Source organism: Triturus cristatus, chromosome 9 (assembly GCF_964204655.1).
Source record: "Triturus cristatus chromosome 9, aTriCri1.1, whole genome shotgun sequence".
In the NCBI taxonomy this organism is placed as follows: Eukaryota; Metazoa; Chordata; class Amphibia; order Caudata; family Salamandridae; genus Triturus; species Triturus cristatus.
The window spans coordinates 1,144,967,406-1,144,994,284 of record NC_140592.1 but is presented as its reverse complement, the minus strand read 5'-3'; the positions used below and the strand labels follow the sequence as shown (position 1 = coordinate 1,144,994,284).

At 47.1% G+C, this 26,879-nt stretch overlaps 1 protein-coding gene across 1 annotated transcript in view; it reads left to right on the top strand.

Annotated features, from left to right (window-relative positions):
- Positions 1 to 26,879, top strand: part of SPTBN5 (spectrin beta, non-erythrocytic 5) — a 1,776,766-nt gene that overhangs the window by 1,382,655 nt on the left and 367,232 nt on the right. Inside the window, exon 52 of the mRNA XM_085627084.1 lies at positions 22,319 to 22,456. Coding sequence (XP_085483210.1) covers positions 22,319 to 22,456 — 138 coding nt within the window. The remainder of the gene's footprint in view (positions 1 to 22,318; positions 22,457 to 26,879) is intronic.

Sequence of the window (26,879 nt, the reverse complement as noted above, 5' to 3'; positions counted from 1 at the left end):
GATAGAGTATTCTAGGAAATATGCTCATTTTAATATAATTCGCTCTCCCTATTATTGAAAGATGTAAGTTATCTACCCTCTTAAGATCTGTTTTTACTGCCTTGATCAAAGGATTATAATTAAGCCGGTTAATCTCTTTTACCTCAGGAGAAATATTTACACCGAGATAGGTTGCATTTCTGACTTTATAGGGACTGTCATATATGATATTATTTGTACATAAAACCATGGTTTTGTCTCTATTAAGTGAATAGCCAGAGTAGAATCCAAAAACCTGGGTTATTTGTTCTATTTCTGCTACTGCATCGGCTGGTTTGGTTGTGAGCACGGCAATATCGTCGGCGTATGCCAATATTTTAGTAGAATATGAACCCACCTTAACTGGTTGTATTTGGGGGGAGTTAAGAAGCTTTAAAATTAAAGGATTAATTACTAGGGCAAATAATATCGGAGAACAAGGACAGCCCTGCCTAGTGCCTCTTTGTACCTCTACAAACTCTGACTCAAAGCCTTCAATGGATAGTTTAGCCCTAGGGCTGATATACAGGGCTTTTAGGGCTTTGATAAAGCCTGGGTCAAAGTTGTTGAATTCCATAATTTCCCACAAGAACCGCCAAGACACTCGATCAAATGCCTTTTCGGCATCGAGTAGGACCATCGACATCTCTCCCCCCGTGGCGCCCATGATGTCAAATAAGGCAATGGCTCTACGGGTATGATCAGTCGTTCCTCTCCCAGGGATAAAGCCATGTTGCCATGGTGATACGAGATGTTCGATGACCCCCCTCAGTCGGTTTGCAAGTATCTTGGAGTATAGCTTTGAGTCAGAGTTTATGAGTGAAATAGGTCTATATAAAGATGGAAGCTGGGGGGGGGGTTCCCCTTTTTTGGGAATATCGCTATATTAGTGTGTTTCCAAGACTCTGGTGTAGCTGAGTGATGTTGTACCCCTAGAAACAGGTCTAATAAATAGGGTAGTGTTGGAAACCGGGCAACCGGGTTAGCAGTCACCAGGTTCCCAGCACAATGGTAGCTTGGCTCGAGCGGTTGGGGGTCAGGCACCGTGTTAAGCGTACGTCACACCCTCACAATAACCATGCGTTCATCCGTTCCAAAAACGACACTACACCGTAAAAATTATGCAAGTCAAGTTGAAAATATATATGTCTTTATCTTATTTTCTCTTAGTTGCAGGTTTCATAACATAAATACAATACAATAGGGATTTTCCTTAAAGGAGCAGGTCAAATAAATAATATGACTGTAAGATTTCAATAAATAGGTTCAGGTCATAAATAAGCAAGGAATAAATATAGGTGCAATAAATACAGATGGCAACTAAATACAGTCAGACAATAAATACAGTGCAGGAATAAATTAGTGAAAGACAATAAATAAAGCACCCTCAATAAATAAGGAAAAGCAATCACTGACAGTATAGATCAGATCACTTTCATGAGGTAACTTGGTCTTACTTTGCCCATACACAGCTTGTGGTCATTTGGATGGCATGGGGGTGTCCCACCTAGATTGGTCAAGGCTGGGGCCTAAGCTGAGGCAGAACAAGAGTAATCTAAAGATTTTGCCCTCCAAACTACACAGCCCCTCACAGATGTCACTGCACCAGTCTTAGTTCACCCCTGGCACTCCCAGGCTGGTTCTAACACCCCTCTAGCCCCTAGAATGGTCTTTTAGGGCTCCACGGGGCCTCAGACGCCCCCTCTACCACTTACTGCCCTTTTCACGATGATCGGCTCCGCTCGGCGCCGTGTCGATGTCGTGAGGCGGCTCCGGCTCGATGTCGCTGGGCGGCCTCGTCTCGATGTCGCTGGGCGGTCTCGACTCGATGTCGCTGGGCGGTCTCGACTCGATGTCGCTGGGCGGTCTCGACTCGATGTCGCCTTCCGGCGTCGCAGGGACACGGCCTCCCCGCTTCCGGGTGTCTCCGGAGTGCGATCTCCACTCCCGACCTCCGGCGCGCTTCACGACCTCCGTCGGTGCCCTCACCTCGACCTCGGGTGAATCTCCACTCGACCTCCGACGCCTCTCCACGACCTCCGTCGGCGCCCTCACCTCGACCTCGGGTGAATCTCCACTCGACCTCCGGCGCCTTTCCACGACCTCTGGCGGCTCCGGGTACGACGTCTGCTTTCTGTCAGCGCCGCTTCTCTACCTCAGGCCCCAGGTCTCCAGGCTTCTCGACGTCAGGACTCCAGGAGGACACCACTGAACAGGTCAGGAACTTGCTGTTCTTCCTCTTTAAGGCCTGTTCCAAATATTCAGTTCTTTAAGATGGTTCTTCTGGTCTTGATCCCACACAGGGCTCTAGGTTGGGCTTGGTCAGTAGGGACTAGCATCAAGGGTGGGTTTCTGGACCCCACTCCAAGCACTGGTTTCCACCCCTGCTGCCTTACTCCGACCTCCTTCTATATCTGTCCTCTCTCTTCTCCAGTCAGTTGCCAACTGCCACTCTGAGATGGCCTCCCAACATTCTAAACTGCCTCCCACTGTCACAGGGTTCTAGAATGTTACAGAAGGTTCTAGAAACCTCCAGTGGGTTCTGGTGATGTCACAGATGACAATGGGTGGCCACCATTTTGTGTCAAAGGCCCTCAAACAGAAGTTCCAGGGGTAGGGAAAATGGCTCCCTGACCCTGCATCAACACTAAAAAGTCTGGTGGTTCCCAAAAAGGAAAAATTATAACAGGGTTTGAGGCAAAAGTGGGACAAAATAAATAATGATGAGGAGGGACCACCCAAAGGGCTGACAGGTCTAACAGGTAGTATCTGTTTGCCCAACACCTTATATAACTCTAGGGGGATCTTGTCAGGACCAGCCGCCTTCCCATTAGCTAGGTCCGACAATGCAGTCTCTAATTCTACCATTGTAATTTCTTTCTCCAGTTCTTCTCTACCTACTCGATCGAGTATTCTAGATAGCTCTGGTTCCGGTAACCACTCACTGAGAAAGATTTTCGTGTCTCTTGTAGATAGATGTTCATTATCATTTTGGTATAGTTTTTGGTAATATTTTTGAAACACATCTACAATATCTTGAGGGGAGGTGTAGTGTTGACCCTCATATTCGATATTCTTTATTTTATTGTATGTTTGTTTTTGTCTAGTTTTAAGAGCTAATTGCCTGCCTACTTTTTCCCCTGCTTCATAAACTCTATCTCTATTGGCTTGATATATTTCCGCTGCTTTTTCAGTTAGCGAGCTATTAATTTGTGTTTTTAAAATCAATCATTTTTGCAGTGTATCAGAGGTTGATATTCCTTGCTGAATTTGTTTAGCATGTACTATTTCCAGGTTAATGAGTTCCGCGTTAAGTTGTTTATTAATACTATCTTGAGTTTTCTTACGGTTAGCTACAAACGCTATAGTCTCTCCTCTAATTGCTGCCTTAAAACAGTCCCATACACTGAATCTGGGTGCGCTATATTGATTACAATCAAAAAAAGATTGAGCATATAATGTAATATGATTAATATAGTCTGGGTTAGTAAGAAGCTTTCGGTCAAATGACCATTGGATATTAGGTCTATTAAAACTATCCAATTCAAAAATTAACGTAAGTGCGTTGTGGTCAGAGATGGTTTTGGGGGATTTAATTATGTCTATTAGGGCTGTCTTATGTAATGATGTCATAATGTAGTCTAATCGAGCATACTTGTTGTGGGGATAGGAATAATAGGTGAAGCCGTTATCATTCTGCTTCAAGATGTCCCAAGTATCCATTAAATCGTGACTATCCATCAGATGGGATACTGCCCTGTAGACTTTGGGTATACGGCCACTATAATTCTGTGGGAGCCTATTGTTTACTAGTTTTTCAATATTTATATTAAAATCCCCACACAGGATAAGTGGGCCGGCCCAGGAAGCCAGTTCTAATTCAAGTTCGATAAAGAGTTGTGGGTCATCCAAATTAGAGCCATAGAGTGAACAGATGGTTATATCCGATTCTAGTTGAACCACAACCCACCTGCCATGTTTGTCGACAAGTCGGCGTCTAGGACTCCCCAAACCAGGTCTTGCCAAGATAGCGACTCCCCGTATTTTAGACGTTTGAGATGTTGCTGCTATCAAATTAAATCCAGGAATTTTTAATACATTTTTATCACATCCAGCTATGTGGGTCTCCTGAATACAGAGGATGTCGACAGGATCCTGACGTAACAATTGAAAAAGTTGGGCCCTTTTTCTCCCATCATTGAGACCCGCTACGTTCCAACATCGCAATTTTACTCTCCCCATTCAAAACTATTCCCCATTGAACCGGTACCATCTATGTAACATAATTTGCACCACCACCAGCCAACTTTAAATTCGATATTTACATTGATATTCCTCTCCCAGTTCTGATTAATCAAAATAAATAATATAGGACTCCAATCGCTTAAAGAAATTAGAGTAACCAAAAAGCCTTTAAAGTTTCTTATACTACAGATCAAGCTCATTTTTGCAATTTTTTCCCCCGTTTTTCCCTCCCCCCCTCCCCCTCCCGCTCCCTCCAGACCCCTGCAACCCACCCCCCACCCTCCCCCACCCGTAATGTGAGGCAATTAGACTCTATAAGAGTCTTTAGTGATGGAGAGACGCTCCCAAACCAGACTTAGACTGAAGATAAACATAAAAAACATAGGGAAAAAAAGGGAAGAAAAAGAAAGATAATAAAGAAAATGTAGAGAGGCATATAGAGACGAATTGATCTAATGTATCTATGTATCTATATAAAATCTCAGTAATGTCCAATACGCTCTATATTCTCCTCTCACTATTCATCAAGTCCAGCATCCGAGTTCTTTGTTTTCTCTATTTCTCAACCGATGACCACTTAAAGAGTCATCTATACTGGCTTTATCACTAGTAAGCCATTAAGTGAGACTGTCTAAAAATTCTTTGGCTTTTATTTCAGAAGTGAAAAATTTGGTCTGGCCATTGTATAGAACTTTCAATTTGGCTGGGTTGTTAAGGTAGACTTGTGCTTTCTTCTCCATAAAGGGTTTGATAAGTTGTCGCAGGCGCCACCTCCTTTCCACCGTAGTGTGGCAAAAATCCGGTCTCACAAAATAGGAAATGGAATCCCTAGTCCGTCGAGCTTCTGGCCTGACTCTATCTGAAATAGCTTGTCGGAGAAGAAAGTTTCCAAAAAATACAAGGACTGCTCGTGGATAATTTCCTTGCTTCCTAGTGGGTTTCAAGGTGATTGGAATTCTATTCACCCGTTGCACCTCAAGCTCCCAGTTCCATGAAGAGAGCTCAGGAAGTGTATCTTTAAAGAGTTGGATGATGAAGGCTCGGATATCAGTACCTTCAATATTTTCAGGTATTCCAAGGACGCGTAAGTTGTTACGTCGTAGGCGATTTTCCATGTCCTCGAGCTTCCATCTGACGTCACTTAGTTCTGCTTCATGTAGTTCAACTTGTTCCTGTGTGGCTGTAGCCTCTGCCTCATTAATGACTATACGGTCTTCCATTTCTGTCATTCTGGTGTTGAAGGTGTTAACTGATCTTGACAATTTACGCACTACACCCTGAACCTTATGTAGAGCTAATTGTGCTTTGCGTCCATCCCTTGATGTTTCTTCTCGATGGGAGGCGATAGCATGGAGGACTGTATCCATCACCGTGGAGAGCGTAGCATCCTGTTGATGTGGAGAGCACCGTTGTGTCGGTCGGGAGCCGGTGGCATGTTCTTGAGACCCCAATGCAATAGAGGGGGAGTAATCCCAAGTCAACCCCTGGGCCCTTTTCTTCCGTATGGTAGCTCTTTTATTTTCCCTGGATTCTGCCGTTCTCACCTCATGGTCACTCTCCGTCTCGGAGCCAGTGTTAGTTTCAATATCAAGTTCAGAGTCATCTGACCATCTTGCATCTTCTTTCCCTTCTGATATTGAGTAGAAGTCTGAGGGATCCCTGTCGGTGTCGGTAGGATCGGGGGTTATCTCGTCTCCATCGGTTTTCTCCTTGCCATCAGGAACCTCCAGCAAATCCCCCAGATTTTTTGAAGTGGCTCTAAGATCTGATGTCCCCAGATCACTCTCTAGAGCATTGCATATGGGCTGGTATTGCAGTGTTTGCCCTCCCTGCACAGCCACAGTCATTGGGATTTTACGGACCGTTGGTATAGCTTCAAGTACTGTTACTGGTGCTGGTGCTAGTAAGCCTGCTGAAGTGGTCTGTATCAATAATGTTGAAGAGGCTAACGAGACAGTAGAAAAAACAGGAGTATCACATAAGGAAAGATTCTCCATACCTTGTATTCCAGCATTAGGGTCTGCCCCAGCCTTAGAGTCTAGTATTCCTGCCAATGCAACTGTAGGCTCCTTGCATATCACAGAGCTGTCCTCTCCTATAGTTATAGAAGCATTTGTACTAGTGTTCATTATTTCCATATCCTCGGTTATGCCATTCTGACTTTGCCCACTAGGTGTCACTGTAGACCCTGGAATAGCTCTCAGATTATCCGCGGTTGATGGAAGAGCTGCTGGTTTCTGTGATGGGGAGACCGGGGTCTGGACCGGAGCAGACACTGGAGCGGTAGTCTTTCGGAGCAGTTCAATCACAGATGGACCAGCTACGGGCGTATTCGGCTGTTGTCTTGAGCCCTTTGCTGATTTTCCAACTCCCGCGTCGAGATCGGTAAAATCGCCGCTGCCCTCCAAACGTGTGCCGCCTCGCTTTGCAACCAACTCCTTGTCACGAAGAGCCTGCTTCGCTGCTCTAGTCTTGGCTGCAGCAGCGGCTATCGTAGCGGCGTTTTTCGGCGCCATGCCTCAGGGGACACAGGAGACACTCCGTAAAGGCGGAGCTGTGTCCGAGAGCCGAGCCGGTTGATCTAGCTCTAGGGGTTCGTCTTGCTTCACTCGCGTAGCTGCCCCACCGGTCTGTACACGGGCAATAAATCGCAGCACAAGTACTCCGATCAGAGAAGTACAAAATGAGAAGCGTAGTTGTAGTGCACTCCGGTCCGGTGCAGACATCAAGAGTCGATCTTCCGCTCTGTTCCCAGACATCACGCCAGGGTCGCCATCTGGGATTTAAAAAGCAGCAAGGAATGGGGTAAGTCCTTTTACTTCCATTATTACTTAATTTGAGCAAGACATCTTTGTTTCTTCGTCTCTACTCTGCTTTTCAGAGCGCTGGCTTGGGAGCTGCCTCACAGCGGTCTACCAAGCCGCTGCCATCTTGCCTCTCCCCTCTACTTTCTGGTTCCCAAGAAGGGCAAAGGGGGCCTACGCCCTATCTTGGACCTCAGGAACGTCAATGCCTTCCTCCGGAAGGAACGGTTCAAAATGTTGACTTTGGCTCAGGTTCTAGCTGCCCTAGACCCTGGAGACTGGATGGTAGCGTTGGACTTGCAGGACGCATATTTCCACATCCCCGTCCTGCCGGCCCACCGGCGTTACCTGCGGTTGACGGTGGGTCAGGAGCACTTTCAGTTCACCGTGCTCCCCTTCGGCCTTACCAGTGCCCCTCGGGTGTTCACGAAAGTGATGGCGGTGGTCGCAGCTCATCTGCGCAGATCAGGGGTTCCAGTCTTCCCCTATCTCGACGACTGGTTGTTGAAGGCGGGCTCGCCCCAGGCAGTCGTCTCCCACCTCCAGACTACGGCGGATCTCCTGCATTTGCTGGGGTTTTCCATCAACGTGCCGAAGTCACACCTGAGCCCCTCTCAGAAGCTCCTCTTCATCATAGCGGTTCTCGATTCGGCGCAGTTCCGGGTTTATCCACCGGAACAGCGGGTCCGGGATATACAGGCCCTGATTCCCCTCTTTCGGCCTCTATCCTGGGTTTCGGTCAGGCTAGTGTTGCGGCTTCTGGGGCTGATGGCCTCCTGCATCCTACTAGTGCATCACGCCAGGCGGCGCATGCGGGCTCTGCAGTGGGACCTGAAGTTTCAGTGGGCCCAGCATCACGGCAACCTGTCCGACCATGTCTTGATCTCGGAGGGCACTGCACAGCAGTTGCAGTGGTGGCTCACGGACCGCGATTGGGTCACGGGCAAGAGCCTCTCCCTACCCCTACCGGAGCATGTCGTAGTGACGGATGCATCCCTCCTGGGATGGGGTGGCCATATGGGGGAGGCGGAAATCAGAGGCCTCTGGTCTCCGGCGGAGTCTCACCTCCACATCAACTTGTTGGAGCTGAGAGCGATCCGACTTGCACTGAAAGCCTTCCTTCCCTCTGTCCGGGGAAGTGTCGTGCAGGTGTTCACGGACAACACCACCGCCATGTGGTATTGCAACAAACAGGGCGGGGTGGGGTCGTAGACCCTTTGTCAGGAGGCTCTGCGCCTCTGGACATGGCTGGAACACCAGGGCGTCACCCTAGTGGTTCAACATCTGGCGGGCTCTCTGAACGCCAGAGCAGACGAACTCAGCCGCCGGTGCATGATGGATCATAAATGACGTCTGAACTCAGAGGTGGCGCAAGGTCTCTTTCAGCAGTGGGGAGAGCCTTGGTTAGATCTATTCGCCACCGACGAGAACGCGCAATGTCAGCAGTTCTGCGCGTTGGAATTTCCAAGGCGGCACTCGCTCGGCGACGCTTTTCGTCGCGAGTGGAGTTGCGGTCTGTTGTACGCCTTTCCGCCTATACCACTTCTGCCCAGAGTGCTGAAGAAGATCAGGCACGACGGGGCCCAAGTCATCTTAGTGGCTCCGGATTGGGCACGAAGGTACTGGTATCCCGAGCTACTCAGTATGTTGACCGATCCTCCGATACGTCTGCCCCTTCGGGAGGATCTTCTGTCGCAGCAGCAGGGGACGGTCCTCCACCCGAACCTGTCCAGCCTCCACCTCCATGCGTGAAGATTGAGCGGCGGCAGTTGATGCCATTTGACTTGCCTCCTGAAGTCTGTGATATCATTCTGGCAGCCAGGCGTCCCTCCACAAGACGGTATACGCCTGCCGGTGGAACAAATTTGTGGCATGGTGCACAGCAAAGGCTGTGGATCCCCTTTCCGCTCCTCTTTCTGAGGTTCTCCTCTTTCATCTTACTTTGGCCCAGCAGGGCTCTGCCTTGGGCACCTTGAAAGGTTATCTTGCTGCCATCTCTGCCTTCTTACGGCTTCCTGATCAGCCTTCTCTTTTCAAGTCCCCTGTAGTTTCACGCTTTCTTAAAGGCATTAGTCACACGTTCCATCCTGTCCCTTTCGTAATGCCTTAGTGGGACTTGAATCTTGTCTTAACATTTCTGATGTGCGCTCCCTTTGAGCCTCTTCACAATTGTCCTCTCCGTCTTCTGACTCTTAAGACTGCTTTCCTGGTAGCCATCACCTCGGCTAGACGGGTGAGTGAGCTCCAGGCTCTATCGTCCAAGCCTCCTTTTCTATCTGTTCATCCGGACAAGGTTGTCCTTCGGCCTCGTCCTTCCTTTCTACCGAAAGTGGTGACCCCCTTTCATCTTGGGCAATCTGTCACCTTGCCCACCTTCTTTCCACCTCCGCATCCTTCCAAAGAGGAAGAGCGGCTCCACCGTCTGGACCCAAAACGTGCGCTCTCCTTTTATTTGGACCGCACAAAACAGTTCCGAGTGGACGACCAGCTTTTCGTTGGCTACGTGGGTGCAAAGAAGGGAAAAGCTGTGCACAAACGGACCGTCTCCCGGTGGGTCGTTTTGTGTATAAAAATCTGTTATTCCTTGGCAAAAAAGGACCCGCCTGTTGGGCTGCGAGCCCATTCTACTCGGGCCACAGCGGCTACTACTGCTTTGGGACAGGGAGTCCCTTTGCTGGACATCTGTCAGGCGGCAACGTGGGCTTCGCTGCACACGTTTGCCAGGGATTATTGCCTAGACAGCCAAGTCCGGAGGGATGGCTTCTTTGGCCGTTCTGTCCTCCAGGACTTTCTGATGTGATCTTGGTTCGCAGACCCACCACCGGGGTTGGTATTGCTTGGGTATCTATTCTAAGGTGAGGAATCTAACTAACGTGTTTCTTTCAGATGAACAGGTTACTTACCTTCGGTAACGATGTATCTGTAAGAAACATTAGTTAGTTAGATTCCTCACAGACCCACCCATCCTCCCCGTTCTGGGAACTGACATCTAGGGTTAAGGCTATCCTTTTCAGGGCCCTAGATTTTTTGGCACCAGTGTCGGTCTCTTGCATGGCTCTGCGTTCCTGGCGCGGAAAGCTATGTACAAGAACTGACGTCAGCGCGCGAGGGCGGCGTCTAAGTACTCCACGACGTCATTCCGGCGCACAACGCCACGACGGACGCGGAGCCGCAGACAACGCCTAGCGACGCGCAAGGGGTATTGCTACAAAAATCTTCCGGATCCAGTCTGACGCCTGGGGATATTCTAAGGTGAGGAATCTAACTAGCTAATGTTTCTTACAGATACATCGTTACCGAAGGTAAGTAACTTGTTCAATAATGGTATCCACAGCAACAGAAGCATCATCAAAAACAACAAGTTCAAAGAAGATATCAGAAGAGCAAAACATCACCTCCAAAGACTTTGAATTTAAGAAGGAGAAATTCCTCAGGAAATAAACAATGATGTCTCAGTACTTCCACTCCAGTTACCCATTCCTGTAGGGGGAGCAGTAATGAAACATCTGAATGGCGGAAATGAATAAAAACTGACAAATGAGTCCTAAAAATCATACAGAAGGGATACTAAATGAATTTCGGAACATTACCACCTTGTTGTGTTCCTCCAAAACCAACATGAAAAAACCTCAGATCAACAACCTAAAGAAGGAGACCCAACTTCTATTAGCCCAAAAAAACAATTCAGAGGGTTCCGTGTCATTAAGACCATATTGGGATATACTATAGATATTTCCTAATAAAGAAAAAGAGTCAACCCATACAATACCGCCCAATTTTAGACTTGGTCTTTTCAGCACATTGTTTTTAAAGAAAAGTTCTAGGTTCTAGCCTTTTATCAAATATTGCCCCATATCAGAAAAAAAGATTGACTAGACACTAGGCAAAAAGTTGGGGGTAACCATAGTCAGATATCCACCTTCCTACACCCTGGAGCATTAACAAAAGATATATGTATATATATATAGATTTGGGTTGTGGGCTGCATATTTATATACACGTGTGTGTGTGTGTATATATATATATATATATATATATATTACCTACTGGTGGTCGCCAGTAGGTAGTTATAGTTAGGACCCTGTTTCCATAGGAAATCCGCAACATTCTATTTGGAATAACTTTGGTGCCGGTCGACGAATCCTCGCGAAATTTTCAAAACTAATGGGGCGCTACGCTCCGCTCTTACCCTGAAAGTCTCGGGGGATTCGTCAAGCGGGGGCTGAGAAAAAAGGGGGGTCCCAAAACGCATTTTCCCCATGCATTTTTCCATAGGACCTTTAGACACAGCTACAGCCCGAACGGCTGAACAGAATTACTTGTAATTTGGCAGAGAGGTAGTCCTCAGGTCAAGGAAGTGCCTTTTGTAGGTCTGGTGTAAATCTGTTCAGTGGTTCCTTAGAAAATAGCATTTAAATCAATATATATATCTGTAAGCGCGCTCCGAGCGCGCACCGTAAGCTTACCGTACGCGTACGGTGCCGTGCGCGAGCGCGATTCTGATTGGCTGTTAGATCTTAGTAAACATTTGAATCGGTCGAAACCAGGAAGTGTCGGCCGCCATTTTCTCTCTCGCACTCTGAGGGGGGGATGAAAAACAAAGTTGGATATCATTAAAAGGGGGCAGGCTAGAAAGCTCCTAACCACCTAGCCTTGGTTATGGTGTGCCAGAAGGCCATCCAAGGCCAAAAAATAAATTTTTTATTTTTTTGAAAAAACGCCGAATACGCTTACGGTTACGTACGTACGGTTAAAAAAAAAAAAAAAAAAAAAATCCATATTATACCGCCCCCGTGTGCAAAAGGTGCCCACAGGGCACCTTTTGTGCATGACATGTAACACATGTGAACATTTAATACAAAACCTTTCACAACGAAGCGCATAATATGTCCTCCGTGTGCGGACGGTGCGCGAAGGGCATCGTGCGTACATGGCCCATCCAGCGTAATGTGGGCACGCGGTGCGCGTAGCGCACCGCGTGCCCACCGTGCGTGCACGGCACTAACTGCGCTAAGTGGGCGCGCGGTGCGCGAAGCGCACGTCGTGCTCACTGTGCGCGCACGGTGCGCGAAGCGCACTGTGCGCGCACGGAACGAACTGCGCGAAGGGGGCGCGCACGGCACGAACGGCGTAAAGTAACTTAGCATTTAAAAAACCGTACAAATTCACTGAAAAAACCATAGGTTTCACACACGTTATAGTTAGGAATTAGCATTTAAAAAACCTTGCAAATTCACTGAAAAAACCATAGGTTTCACACAAGTTATAGTTAGCTGTACATTTCACTCGTAAAAAACCAATGAAATTCCACGTTATAGTTAGTGCAGGCAACTATAACTCACGCGACCGCAATCCTCTGCTGATGACATATGTGTCTTTATGAAAAAAAAATATTTGTAATATATGTATAGCTAAAATTTAATGGAAGAAGACATGGGCAAATAAGTGTCTAAATACAGTATTAGCATCAGCAGAGGATTGCGGTCGCGTGAGTTATAGTTGCCTGCACTAACTATAACGTGGAATTTCATTGGTTTTTTACGAGTGAAATGTACAGCTAACTATAACTTGTGTGAAACCTATGGTTTTTTCAGTGAATTTGCAAGGTTTTTTAAATGCTAATTCCTAACTATAACGTGTGTGAAACCTATGTTTTTTTCAGTGAATTATATATATACACACACACACACGTGTATATAAATATGCAGACCACAATCCAAATTTAGGCTCAAATATTCCAATATTGCATTGTATTTTTCATTTGAAATATATCATACAAAATAACATTTGCATGACATAGAGAAATATACTCTCAACTCGTTTGAACACAGCCTTTATTTTCAAAGAAAAGGGCAAGGTGATAGCAGGCAGATTAGCCCAGAAGGCTGCATATAGAACACTCAAGAAAACTGGTGCCGTGCCTTTTAGACCTCCAGGACCTCCAGGCTCCATCATGCCCCACAGGTGACAGTTAGGTCAGTTCTTTTTTTCGGTTCCTTCTGTGAGGATTCAGGAGCATTGAGCTTGTCAGTTAGTGGTTTGTTGTCACTAATTGGTCTTTTCATGTGAAATTTCTTGTCTTCACTCGACGTTTTTAGTACTTATAGTATTATTTCCGTCATTTTTGTGACTTTCCTGCTATTTTTCCTGCTAGAATGCCACCCTTATTTAATAAGTGCGCTTCAAAATGGCTAGGTCGGATCCGCACTCGGTCTGTATTGTGTGCCTACCACCTTCACACAGACCTGACAAGTGCTACTACTGCCAGCAGTTTTACAGAAGAACCCTTTGTGAAAGGGAGAAGATCAATCTGCATGCCATGCAGGAGAGAGGAAAAGAGTCTGTAAGTGGCCTGGAAGGACATCCCTCTAAAGAGCCCACCTCTCAAATAAGGTCAGAGCACAAGAAAAAGGGGGCAAAAAGGAAGACAACGGTCGAATTCACCATCGAGGGAAAGTGACGTCAAAAATACTCCTCTTCTCTCCTTCAGTGTCTAAGTCTTGTGTGCTGCAGTCGGCGTCGTAGACCCAATCCCCGTCGAAGCGGATGATTTCAGGTACGGCAAAGTCTAAATCTAGACATGTGTCAGCTTGCCATCGGTTGACCTCGACACCTCCAACCGACAACCCCAAGTCTGGCTCTCCTATGATGGCAGGGGGCAGATGCTCAACGTCAAAGACTCATCGCGACAGGTGCGGTCGCCATCAAGGGTCTCGGGCATGACGTCGAGAACTTCACTGACGTCAAGGGCACCTCAGACATCGATGCCAAATCCAACCCCGAAGATTGGCGTCAGTAGGCCAGGTTCACATTCGACTGACTGCTTCATCGTCAACTGCAGGGCGAACATCATCATCGAGAAGGTTGACGTTGAGAAGGTCGCCGCCGAGAACGGCTCAGGCGAGAAGGTCTCCGTCGATGTTATAAAGAAGGTTATCTCCGATGTCAAGCAGGTCACCGGCGAGGAGGTCGACGTCGAGGAGGTCGACACCAAGACCTACATCCACTCACAGGTCTTCGCCTGCTAGGAGACAGAGAACAGATCGGTCACCAGGATCTGACATCTAAAGGTATGACGTTGAGGAGTGCTTCATCCTCCCCGGAACTATGGATCATTCAGATCTCGCCGGAAGGCTCCCCGGCTCCAGACAACAATACACCTCCGACTAACCTCTCCCCGAGATGGTTGAAGAGCATACAGGACTGGAAGATGCATAAAATTACCCCTGGTTGAGAATATTCTCAAATATATTCACCTTCTCATTCTCCAGATAGGAAAGTATGACATGCCACACCTCAAAGGTCCAGAGCTTCAAGGAGACATATATCAAGATCTCTGCATAGTCGCTCTAAGTCAAGATCTCAGCACCGTTCTCCTAGAGAGCAAAGATGCAGGTCTCCTTCATGGTCCTCTGACTCCGGATCATCTGCGGCTGACTATTCTCCAACTCTGTCATCTACTCCAATTAGAGTATCGCCAGGGATGATATCATCACCTTTAACAAGGTACTGTGTAGATGGGCTACAAAGCTCAACATCGAGATGCCTGCCTCTGTCCCTTCGACATCTGTTTTTTTTTTAGACACTTCATCACAGGTCCTCCACTAGACCTTTGCTCCATTTGGTGCCTGGGTTACTAGAACTGGCTCTCCATACCTTTCTAACACCAGCTTCAGTGGGAGCTGCACCATCACGGATAGTGAAGAAATACAGAGCCCCAGAACAGGACCCGCTTTTTCTGTGGTCTGATCCTCCACCGGACTCTGTCATCATGTCAGCAGCCAGGAAAGTGCACACGTGTGCCTCCTCATCTGTTGTTCTCCCTGACAAAGACAGCAAAGCCATGGACTCTATTGTTAAGAGAATGTGCAACACCTCTGCCTCTTACATGAATGTGGCCAGCGCTTCTGCACTGCTGGGTCGATATGACCGTTCGCTATGGGACTCTCTCCCAAGGTTTACGGAGAAGTTACCGAAAGAAGATCGGCAGGGTTTTCAGGAGATCCTGCATGAAAGAGGGCTTGTGGTAAATCAGGTCATAACCGCAGCAGCAGATGCCTCAGACCTTGCTGCTCATGGTTATTCCCACAATATCTGTGCTAGGTGATCCTCCTGCCTAAGACTCACGGGCTTGAAACCAGAAGCCCAACACAGAATTCGTAACCTTCCCTTCAATGGTACCTCCCTCTTTGGCTCTCATGAGGATGATGAGATGTCAAGAATGAAATCAGAACTGGACACCTTGAAGGCTGTTGGTTTGTAGAAAAGGAAGGATTTCCAACGTCGTTACCGACCTTTTGATCACCGCTACTACCAGCAGAGGGTTCAAACCCCTAATTGGTCATCGCAGCAACACAATGCAAGATCGCATTACCACCATTGACGACCCAGTCGATAAAAAGGGGGCTCTACACAAACAACCCCTGCGGCAAAGCAACAGCCTTAGCAGTAAGTGCTTGCTTCCCCCAGTCTGTTAACCACTCCGGTTGGGAGAAGTATACGTTTTCACTTGGATGAGTGGATCAAAGTAACGCAGGGCAACTGGGTACTCATTATTGTGCGAAATGAGTATTCAATCAGATTCAAATCTCCTCCACCGTCTGTGCCTCCTCGGAAAACCCCAGTGCATCACCTAAATCTGCTGCGAGAGGAGGTCTCCATCCTGTTACAAAAACATGCACAGAAAAGGTTCCCTGGCAACAACATCGGCAGGGAATCTACTCCAAAGAAAGGTCCAGACAAGGAGTTCAGGCCTATACTCGATCTCAGACTCTTAAACAAATTTGTCCTCAAAGAGAGATTCAGGATGTTGGCATTACACCAAATCATTCCACACATTCATCAAGGGAACTGGATGGGTTCCTTCAGGATGCTTATTTTTACATCCCAATTTCTCAAAAGCACAGGAAGTTTCTACTATTCAGAATACACTCAGACCATTTCCAGTGCAAAGTCCTTCCTTACGGACTCAAGTCGTCTCCTCGCACTTTTTCGAAATGCATGGCGGTGGTAGTAGCCTTACTGCGAAAGCAAAAGATCTTTATCTATCCTTACCTAGACAATTGGTTACTCAAGAGTGCCTCTCCCAGTCTCCTGCAGGAACATCTGAGATACTGCATTCAACTCTAAAACCAGTTGGGCATATTCGTCAACTTCAAGAAATCTGTCTTCAATCCAACTCAGAGGATACACTACTTGGGCGCTACTCTAGACGCTGCGAAGGCAAGAGCGTTTCCTTCAGAGGAGAGACTATTATCAATACTCCACAAAGGTCGCACTCTCCTACGAACACCTCACCCCACGGCCAGGCAGGTGTCCTCTCTGCTGAGCTCGATGGTGTCATGCATATTCTTTGTTCCAAATGCCAGGTTACTGATGAGACCCTTACAGCAAGCTCTAGAGAACCAATGGTCTCAAGTTTCCATCTGCAGGGAGAACACCATAACTCTTCCTCACGCAGTCCAAATCTCAATAAGATGGTGGATGCAACAGTCTCATCTTCTGAAAGGAGTTTCCTTCCACCAAGAAATCTCCAAACAAATTCTTGTCACAGATGCGTCCCTTCAGGGTTGGGGAGGTCACATGGGATCTCTTCAAGTCCATGAGATGTGGTCAGAAAAAGAGAAAACTTAACACATTAACATGTTAGAACTCAGAGCGGTACATCTGGCTCTCAAAGCAATCGTTCCCTCCATAGAGTCACGTTCCCTGTTAGTTCAGACCAACAATACCACAACGATTTACTACCTGAACAAACAGGGATGGACCAGATCCAGACCCCTGTCTCGGGAGGCTTAAGCGATTTGGAAATGGCGACTGGCGAGGAACATGTACATATCTGCAGTTCACTTTCCAGGCGCCCTCAATGCACAAGTGGACGACCAAAGCCGAACCTTCGTCGAAGTGCACTACTGGGTGCTAAAAGACGAGATAACACAAGTCATTTTTCAGAGTTGGGGTTCTCCAGACATCGACTTATTTGCAGACGCGGCAAGCGCAAAATGCTGTGCCTTCGCATCCAGGTACCCTCAACCAGGCTCCAGAGGGAATGCATTGTTGATCGACTGGTCAGAGAAATTACTCTATGCTTTTCCACTAGTCCCTCTCATACCACTGGTGATCAACAAGCTCTACAGATCCAGGACAGAGAGTATTCTGATTGCAACAGAGTGGCCTCGCCAGTGGTGGTACACGGACCTGCTACACCTTTCTGGGACGCCACAGAGGAGATTGCCATGCCATCTGGATCTGTTAACTTGTTTTTCATCCCAACCTTCCGTCAATGAGATTGACAGCATGGCTCCTGAGTTCCTCCAATATGGCCAGTTAGGACTCTCACAGGACTGTATGCAGATCTTATAGGAAGCAAGAAGACCTTAGACGAGAAAGTCATATGATTTCAAATGGAAGCGTTTTTATCTGTGGTGTACAGCTAATGGTCATAACCCTATCCTGGGCCAAGAACAGGTTATTTTATAATATCTTTTGTACTTAGCTAAAGCAGGTTTAGAGTTTTCTTCTAATAGAGTTGATCTGGCAGCAATTACAGCTTATAGAAAGTCTCCCACTAAGGCTTCTTTCTTTCAAATGCCAGTTGTTAAAGACTTCCTGGAAGGGCTAAGAAAGGTCTACCCACCAATTTGGTTACCTTCCCCGGCCTCGGAACTTAATGTGGTCCTCTCTAAATTAATGCCGCCCCATTTTGAACCCATTCACAAAGCTTCTATACAGCACCTCTCTTGGAAGGCCACTTTTCTAGTGGCAATAATCTCTGCTCGCAGGGAATGCGAGATTCAGGCCTTATCTTGATTTCCATGCTAACCCAGTGGTTCTGAGAACCCTCCCGAGTTTCATACCTAAGGTGATCTCGGATTTTCATATTAAACAGGCGATCACCCTACCCACATTTTTTCCAAATCCTACCACGCCTCCTGAGGACGTTACATTCACTTGATCTAAAAAGGGTGTTAAAATTCTATCTGGATAGAACGAAGGATATAAGAAAGTCGGATAGTCTCTTGGTTAACCATGGTCTAATACACACTGGGTTTCGCTCTTCTTAAAGGTCCATCGCTCGATGGATAGGATCTTGCATCACATTATCTTATCAGCTAGCTCACAGGCAGTACCCTGGCAAGCCAAGGTCTCACTCTACGAGGGGTACTACAGCTATGCTTAAACATTTGCCTATTCAAGAGATATGCAAAGCAGCTGCATGGCGCACGGACCACACTTTTGCCTGCCATTACTGCTTAGATTCTGATACTCAGGCGGATGCTCAGTTTGGGCAAGCATCCTTGAGGAATTCATTTGGATAACAAATGATTCAGAGTATGTTTGATATGCAGTTATTCATCCGCAGGGTTCAGGGATGGGCTTGCTACTCTATCCACAAAGCATGCTGGATTTCGTAGTTTCTTTGCAGTTACATTTTCCCCTTCAGTGGGTTTCTACATGATTGCAGTGAAATTAAAAGTTCATATTTACAGCCCTCCAGTGGGCCTCCGGAAAACACTTGCATGGTTTAATTTACAAACTGCTCTGACCACTCGTGGGCTTGCACCAGTTCAAACCTCTGTGGCCCCTTTACTCACTTCAGTGGTGGTGCAGTCCTCCACGGCTTGGACTGCCATGATTTATGTCATCCAAAGTTGTCCAAAGAACGAAGACGCACTCCAGAGCAGTATTTCACTTGAAATCTTTAATGAGGAAAACCAGCATTTGCATTCCAGATATATTTTTCTTTGCCTGATACCACTGCAATCATGTAGAAACCCACTGAAGGGGAAAATGTAACTGCAAAGAAACTACGAAATCCAGCATGCTCTGTGTAAACACTCAGCTGTGAGGCCCACCGGAGGGCAATATAATAATTAGCATGCAGACAGTCTCTGCGTGATTTTCAGTGTGCCTTTGAAAAAGGAGCTGGGGGCTCTGAAACCGGTCAGGCACAGAGAAATAAATCTGGAATGCAAATGCTGGTTCCCCTCATTAAAGATTTCAAGTGAAATACTGCTCTGGAGTGCGTCTTCGTTCTTTGGACAACTTGGGATGACATATATATATATATATATATATATATATGTATACACACATATATATTCATATATCAATGTTTATGTATTCTAATTTTGTTAATGTATTTTAACATAGCTTTGATTTCTTAAAAGCTTGGTTATTTAAAAAAAAAAAAAAATCTCAACCATTGTGGATACAGTTTGGGAGTTTATGAACACTTTTCTCGCACCATCCGCAAACAACAGTACATTTGGTATACTGCTTGCTACTCTGATTCAGGCATGTGAATCTATGAAAGATACCCCAATACTGGATAAGAAAACAAGTTACTTACTTGTAACTACAGTTATTCAGTATTGGTATCTTTCATAGATTCACATGCACCCACCCTCCTGCCCGACGAGTCAGTTCTCTATTACTTGGGATAACTACTTCCCACTTGTGCTAAGAAAATCTGAGGATAACTGCCTCTGCTGAGTGTGTTCTAGAGGGTGCTGGTAGCTGATTGGTTGGAGCTGACTTTTGGTTCTTTTTATTATAATGATGTAGATAGGCTACTAAGATTTAGGCCTTCGGCTTTTCTTTTAGCCTACTACTATTATTTACTTATGGCACTACTTTTGTAATTTACCGTGGGACTCCCATCTCGGCGACGGGGAATGATTCAGGCATGTAAATCTATGAAAGATACCAATACTGGATAACTGTAGTTACAGGTGAGTAACTTGTTTTCTTATACCGGTCTCAAACCAGAATGATGCTAATAGGCCCAGAATGTCCTTGCCACTGGTGGTTCACAGACCTTCTACACCTGTCAGAGAGGCCATACAAGAGACTGCTGTGCCAACAGGATCTGCTGTTCAAGTTTGGGGGACAGATACTGCATTCCAACCTCTCATCGCTGAACTTTACAGTATGGATCCTGAATTCCTCCAATATGGACATTTAGGACTTTCCAAGGAGTGTATGGACATTCTAAGGGAGGCTAAGAGACCTTCCACGAGAAGTCATATGCATTTAAATGGAAAAGGATTTAGTTGTGGTGTTCACAGAATAATCATGTCAAGAAAATGTAGTCATCCAAGATTTGCTACATTTAGCTAAATCAGGGCTGCAGTTCTTTTTTCGAGTACACCTTGAAGCCATTATGGCATATAGAAAATCTATATCCCTCACTAACATAAATTTTCAGAATTCTGGTGGTGAAGGATTTTTACAAAGGGCTTAGAAAGGTGTTCCCTTCAGTTAGGATCCTCTCTCCTCCATTGGAACGTAGTGTTGTCCTTTCCAAACTGATCGGTCCTCCATTTGAGCCAATGCATAAAGCCTATTCACAACATCTTACCTGGAAAGTGGCTTTTCTGGTGGCCATCACTTCCGCCATAGGGTGAGTGAAATTCAACCTCTGTGTACTGTATATCGTGTTTCATTCCGATAGAGTGGTGATAAGAACTCATCCAAGTTTTCTTCTGAAGATAGTCTCAGAGTTTCACATCAGTCAGAATATTTCTCTACCTACTTTCTTTGCTAACCCCTCAAGTCCAGCTGAAATTTCACTACATTCTCTGGATATTAAGAGAGTGTTAAAATTCTACTTGGACAAGATCAAGAGTTTCAGGAAATCGGACCACCTGTTTGTTGATTATGGTCCAGCGAGAACAGGTTTAGCATCTTTTAAGTCTATTTCAAGATGGATTGTTTCCTATATTCTGTTCTCGTACAAGCTAGCTAAAATGTCCTTACCTGCTGGACCTAGAGAACACTCTACTTGGGGAAAAGCCGCTACCGCAATTCTGTTAAGAAATGTTCCGATTTATGAACTTTGTAAAGCTGCTACCTGGAAGTCTGCTAATACCTTAACTAGGCATTACTGCCTGGATTCAGATGCTAAAGCAGACACTCAAGGAGGACAGGCTTCATTGAGGAATCATTTTGGTTAAGTCTTTGAGCTGCTTTTGTTCTCAAGTCTGTTATGTGTGGATGGGCTTGCTATTCTATTCAATACTTATGACTATTGATGAGGATCACCTGGAAGAGAAGGATGCATTGCTTACCTGTAATCCTAGTTCTAGTTTCTATTTCCTATTTCCAGGGAAATCCTCATCAAAGTGATAAGCAACCCGACCCACTTCCCCGTACGGAAGCTATTGCAGCTCTCAAAATGTTCTGTATGCAGGATTCCTTAGTTTTCCATAAAAATTATCTGACCCAACTGTCACCTGTGGGGCATGATGGGATAAAGGGGGTACTGCGAGGTTCTTAAAGGCACAGTGTCAGGTTTATATTTGCTCTATTAATGGCGGCTTGTTGGTTAACAATATCTCATGTTCCCTTTCCTTTTGCTTTTAAATAATGGTTTGCCTAAGGCTTCTTATGGTCAAGTTTTTCGTTATAATCATGAACCGTATCGATGTATGTGGTTTTAAAAGAAAAGTAAATGTAATCTGCCATTTCTTACCTTTTCTATAGGCTGCAGAGATATATATATTTGATTCCCCCCTCTCCTTTTCTCACATCCTATCTTTGGCTACCAAAACAATTAGATCCTGGCACAGATGGGCAGAGCAGTGATGCAGGGATGGACATGGGGAACCTAGCATTGACAACTTCAGACATGGAATTACATTGGGTATTCTGGCAGTGAAGGCCACTGGAGCAAATTATGGCACTAAGACCCTGACACTCTTGTCCTTGGGAAGCTTGAACCAATGCAAACTGAGGACCCTAGTAAGACAGATACTTTGATACCATCACTGAGGGATACTGAGGCCCTTGCTCTCATGGCTAATGAATTGGAGCCACTGTAAACTATGATGTATGTTATTTATTGCAGTTTAGGCCACTGCCTCTAATAGTCATTAGCAGTCAATATCAGTTATGGTAGTCATAGGGGACAGGCGCAATATAATCACTCGTGTCCTAGACATTGAGACACTGTAATTTACTTTTGGGCTCTCAGGGCATTTTTTGGCATTAGCATCATCAAGTACTCCTAGATATTCGTAGTTTGTATGGGGCAAAAACACTATACTAAGAGCCTATTCACTGGAGGTGATTTATTTATGGACTGTACAAGCACTGTCACTGATACTAACAGCACTGAGGAACTGTGTGAAGGGCACTGTGATCCTTGGCAGTGACAGACTCATACTTAGCAACTAAATATTTTGAACAAACACTTCATAAGCACTATTGCTGACATGAACTCACTTTCTCAATGCTTGTGTCTGCAGGAGGGTGAGCAGATGCTTGGAGATGGGCATTATGCACCGGATGTTGTCAATGCCAGACTTCGTGACATTGGAGAACTGTGGACTGAATTGCAGGGGAACTGTGGGAAGAAGAAATCAAGGCTTCAGGATGCTTACAAGGTAATGTGTGAGACCTCAATCAAGTGTAACAGGTGATCAGATGGCAGTGCAGGAAGCTCTATAGTGATAATCTGATACAGACTTCTAGCTGCAGAATTCTTATCTTAGAATTATTCCCAAGCATCAGACCGGACCTGGAGATTTTCAAGCAGTATCCATGCATGCCAGTAGGTGACGTCCTTCGGCACAGACACCGCCGAGCTGAAAGTGAAGTATATGGTACCTCTGTGGGTGCCACCTTGGCATGCTGACGTTGGTTCTTTCCTTTTTGCACCAGATAGCACAGTTCCAAGCAAGAGCTACATCTCAGTCACTTTTTAACTGACTTTTTTCAATTTTATGTCAAACACTTTTTGAGGAAAATCTTTCTCCTGGTGTGAGAGGATATCCCCAAGAAACCGGCTGGTTTGAAACCATGAGATGCCTGTCACAGACAAATGTCTGTGACAGACCCCCCACCTTGGTCTCTCTTGAGAAAGACCATGACTCAAGGGCCACGAGGATTGCCTGCCACTCACCCAAAGACGTTGAGTGAGGCCTCCTTCAAGCTCCTCACCGCCCAACGTCGGACAACCCTGTGACGATCAAGAAACCGGTTGTGTGGAGGTTGCCGAAACCGCTATTGGAGCCGCACCTGGCAATCGTCATCGTGGTTGAAGTCGTTGTTGGGTAAGTCATACAAGAAAAAGAAATCTAAGAAGTCAAAAAGGCCTTTGAATTCTCCGTGTCCGTACAAATCCTTGGGTGGGACAAGGGAGCATCGGCATTCCAGGCCCTGTACCTCTGCAGAGCCTTAGCCAGGGTTGGTTATTCCCGTAACTGGAGCGACCCTCATCCAACTAAGAGAGTTCTATGAGGCCATGCACCTCATTTTAATGGTTCCTGGCGCTCCGAGCGCTTTTGGGCCCATATGTTTGGGAGGGACCCCGACAGGATTCCCGCCAGCAGGTACGCCTTTGGTGCCACTCGGGATCCTTGGATCCGGTGCTGGATCCAGAGCGGTGCAGCCACTGCGACTGAGACCTTCTTCAGTGCCTGCTCCGGTGCCGACGCCATCAATGCCCATCAACAAAGCCATAACCATCGTCCTCTTCTCTAATACGGAGCAGGACCGGCGTTGCACGATGCCGGTTCTGGTGTTGCAGGAGCCATGCCTTCCCAGTCAGAGTCTGGGCAATTCATCTTTGAAAGGCCCAGTACAGAAGACAGATTGGTATAGTGACCCTGATGAATATCGCCACCCATTGGATGATACAGAGGACCCCTGGTAGGAGGATCTAGCCGATGATGCCAGTGTGTTAGACACCTCACCTGACACTGGCTTTGTCTCCCCCCCTACTGTGGCTACGGAGGAGGGTTGCTCTTTCGCTATAGTGATGTGTAGGGTGACTGAGGTCTTGGACCTTCAGTTGCCCTCAGTAGCAGTCAAGATTAACTTCAGAGGTGCTTCAGCTGGTGACTGCCACCTCTAAACCCTTGCTCCCCTCTAATGAAGCCTTCACCGTCGTCCTCCTTAGGGTCTGGTCCAAGTCATGCACAGGGGCTCCTGTGCGCAGGACGATTGCCCGGTTCAAAATATTGAGTCAAAAAACATCTACATACAAAAACATTGAATTTAAAAATATGGACTCCCTATACTTATAATTAAAATGAAAAAAATATCGAAGAAATATTGTTTTCACTAATATAGTTGTTTAAAATATTGATGTTTAAACATATATAAATGTGTGGGGTTTGGTCTCACCAGCGGCAAGATGGCTGCTCCCTGAGTATGCTCTGTCGTCCAAGCACTTAATCCGACAGAATCCTGGAGGCGCCAAGCTCATCCGTACTTACCTTAGCAGAGCCTGTGTTGCTGAAGGTTCCGGGAGGCAGCTGAGTGACTCTGCAGCGGCCTGATTGCTGAGGAAACCGAGGCGGCCATAGTTGCTTGGCCAGCGGGGAGGAAGACTAGAGCCGCACGGGAGCTCTGCGCCCACCTGAGACGGAGCTTGCTGAGTGCAGGTGTCCGTGATCCAGCCTGCTGGGCCTGCGGTCTTCACTGCTGCCCGGGGGCTACCCTGCTGCCTCGGGGGTGCCAGCCAGTGAGTGCTGCTGTGGCACCTGGGGCAGCTTGTGTGCCTCCTGTCTGGGTGGTCGAGGTGCTCCCTGTGGCCTGCGTCAGCTGCAGCCTATGTCGCTGGACCTCAATTCTCAAGTAAGGAGGCGGGCCGGGGGGTGTGTGCTGAGCCCCGCTGAACTCCGGTCTCACTTCCTCCTATCACCGAATGCCTGCTGCTTCCACCGGGCGCTGCCGTGGCGCCCTGACATCTGTAGCTGGGGGGCCGTGACGCATCCTGGCAGGTTCCCTGGACGCGTGCTGAGCGCTGGAGGCCACGCAGTCGGCCCCCTCCTGTGACCCGACGGCAGAGAGTGGCCTGGTTTGGGAGTGCAGCATGCTGGGACTTGCTGGGCCTTTGATTCCCTGGGGCCTGGGGATTCCCTGTGAGGCAGCCCATCCCTGCTGTGCCAGCGCGGGCTGAAGTACATGTTCTGGGCCTACTTGAGGGCTACTGGCCGCGCTGGAGACAGTGGGCCGTGCCGCTTGGTGCCACATTGGGCACCCCACATCACGCTGAGTGTGGATGGAGCTAGGCAGCCTTTGGAGGGAGCTGTTGACCGCAACACCTGCCAGACTGTGCCTGGATTTCCTCTGCCTGGAACCTCGGACCTGGGCCCCTGCCTGTGGACGGCTTGTGCCTCGAGCTCACTCCGGGGGGCGCTATCTGTAGTGCGTGATTGGCCCCGGCGGGGGTACCCTGGTCCCACAGCTTCACACCGGCTGCGGTTGGCAGTAGCCATTCCTACTCCCTACGTCCAGCTGTGGTGGCAATGGGGAAATCTGACGCTAAATAGCCCCAAGATAACATTTGAGGGCTGCCGTACTGGCCGAGGTGGCGACCCTCCCGCTCGTGCAGAGGAACAGGCTACACAGCAGGAGTTCAGAGTGAGGCTATCCGTTCCCTGCTCTTCGAGGTCAAATCCAGCTTAAAGACTATAGACTCCAAAATTGATCACCCCTCGGCCCACCTGGACCAAGTTAAACTCCGTGCGGATTCCCATGACAGCTGGATCTCCCAACTGGAAACTAGAGTATCGGACGCAGACGATGCCAGTGCTGAAAACTGCCAACGCCGGATCAAAATTGACAAAACCCTTGAGCTTATCCGGGCCAAAAATGAAGATCTTGAATGCTGCTTCGGATCACTGGAGTCCCTGAATCTACCACTATAACCAAAATGGAGGACTATGTAGAATCACTATCACAACAGCACAGTCCTATCAAATGTCTTTATAGTCGAACGGGCGCATCGATCTCTGGGCCCGCGGCCACCCCCTCAGTCCCTGCGGCCAGTAATTGCTCGCATATTAAATTACCGGGATCGTTATGCAATTCTGCGACGAGACAGAGAGATGGGTGAGGTTAGGCATCAGGGTAACACCCTCTCTTTTTACCCTGACTTCACCCTGGAGGTACAGGCGGCCAGACGAGACTTTCTACCAGTCAAGCGTCAGCTTCAACAATTAAATATAAATACGCGGAGGACATTGGGGCGCTTAAGATCAAACAAATTTACCAGACATTAATCACTCACACACACAGCACATTGCATAAGACCAGAGTGGTGTGGGGAGTCATTATGTCGACCTTGACGGACGACGACTGGAAGGAAGCCCTAGCCAGCCACTGACATGTGGTGGTTTCCTCGCGATACCGCCTTATACAATTCAAGTACCTTCACCGGGTATATTACACTCGATCCCGGCTATGGAGGATGGGAGCTATCCAGTCCCCCCAATGCCTACGATGTACAAAAGAAGAGGACTCTTTACTCCACACGGTGTGGAGTTGTGTAGTGTTACAGCCATTTTGGAAAAAGGTGACATCCTGCCTGGGCCAGGTGCTGGCCTGGACCATTCTATTTGACCCCAGACTGCTGCTCCTCCATAGGACAGAGGAGATTGGAGGAAACCGTTATAAGCAGCACCTCCTGTTTTTGGGCTTAACTTTAGCTAAAAGAGACATAGCAGCCCAGAAATGGAAAAAGACCACCCTGACGAGTTTAGGGGGATGGAAGAAGGCCATGGATGCCTAAATCGTAGTCTTTCAAGCACGGGGATGCCCACAGAAGTACAGGAAAATTTGGTCCCACTGGCGACATATTGAGGCATTTACCTACCCCCCTTGCCACATTCAGACCCTTCATAATCCCATCAGGCAATACATGAGTCTTACTGACACACCATAGACAGACAAAATTAATAGCTAACTGACACGTCTTTAAAAATATACAATTACGAATAATCAGCAGGGTTCGGTGTAGTTTGTTAATTATCAGGCCTGGTGTTCTACAGGCCAAGTTGTTAAGGAATGATAAAATCA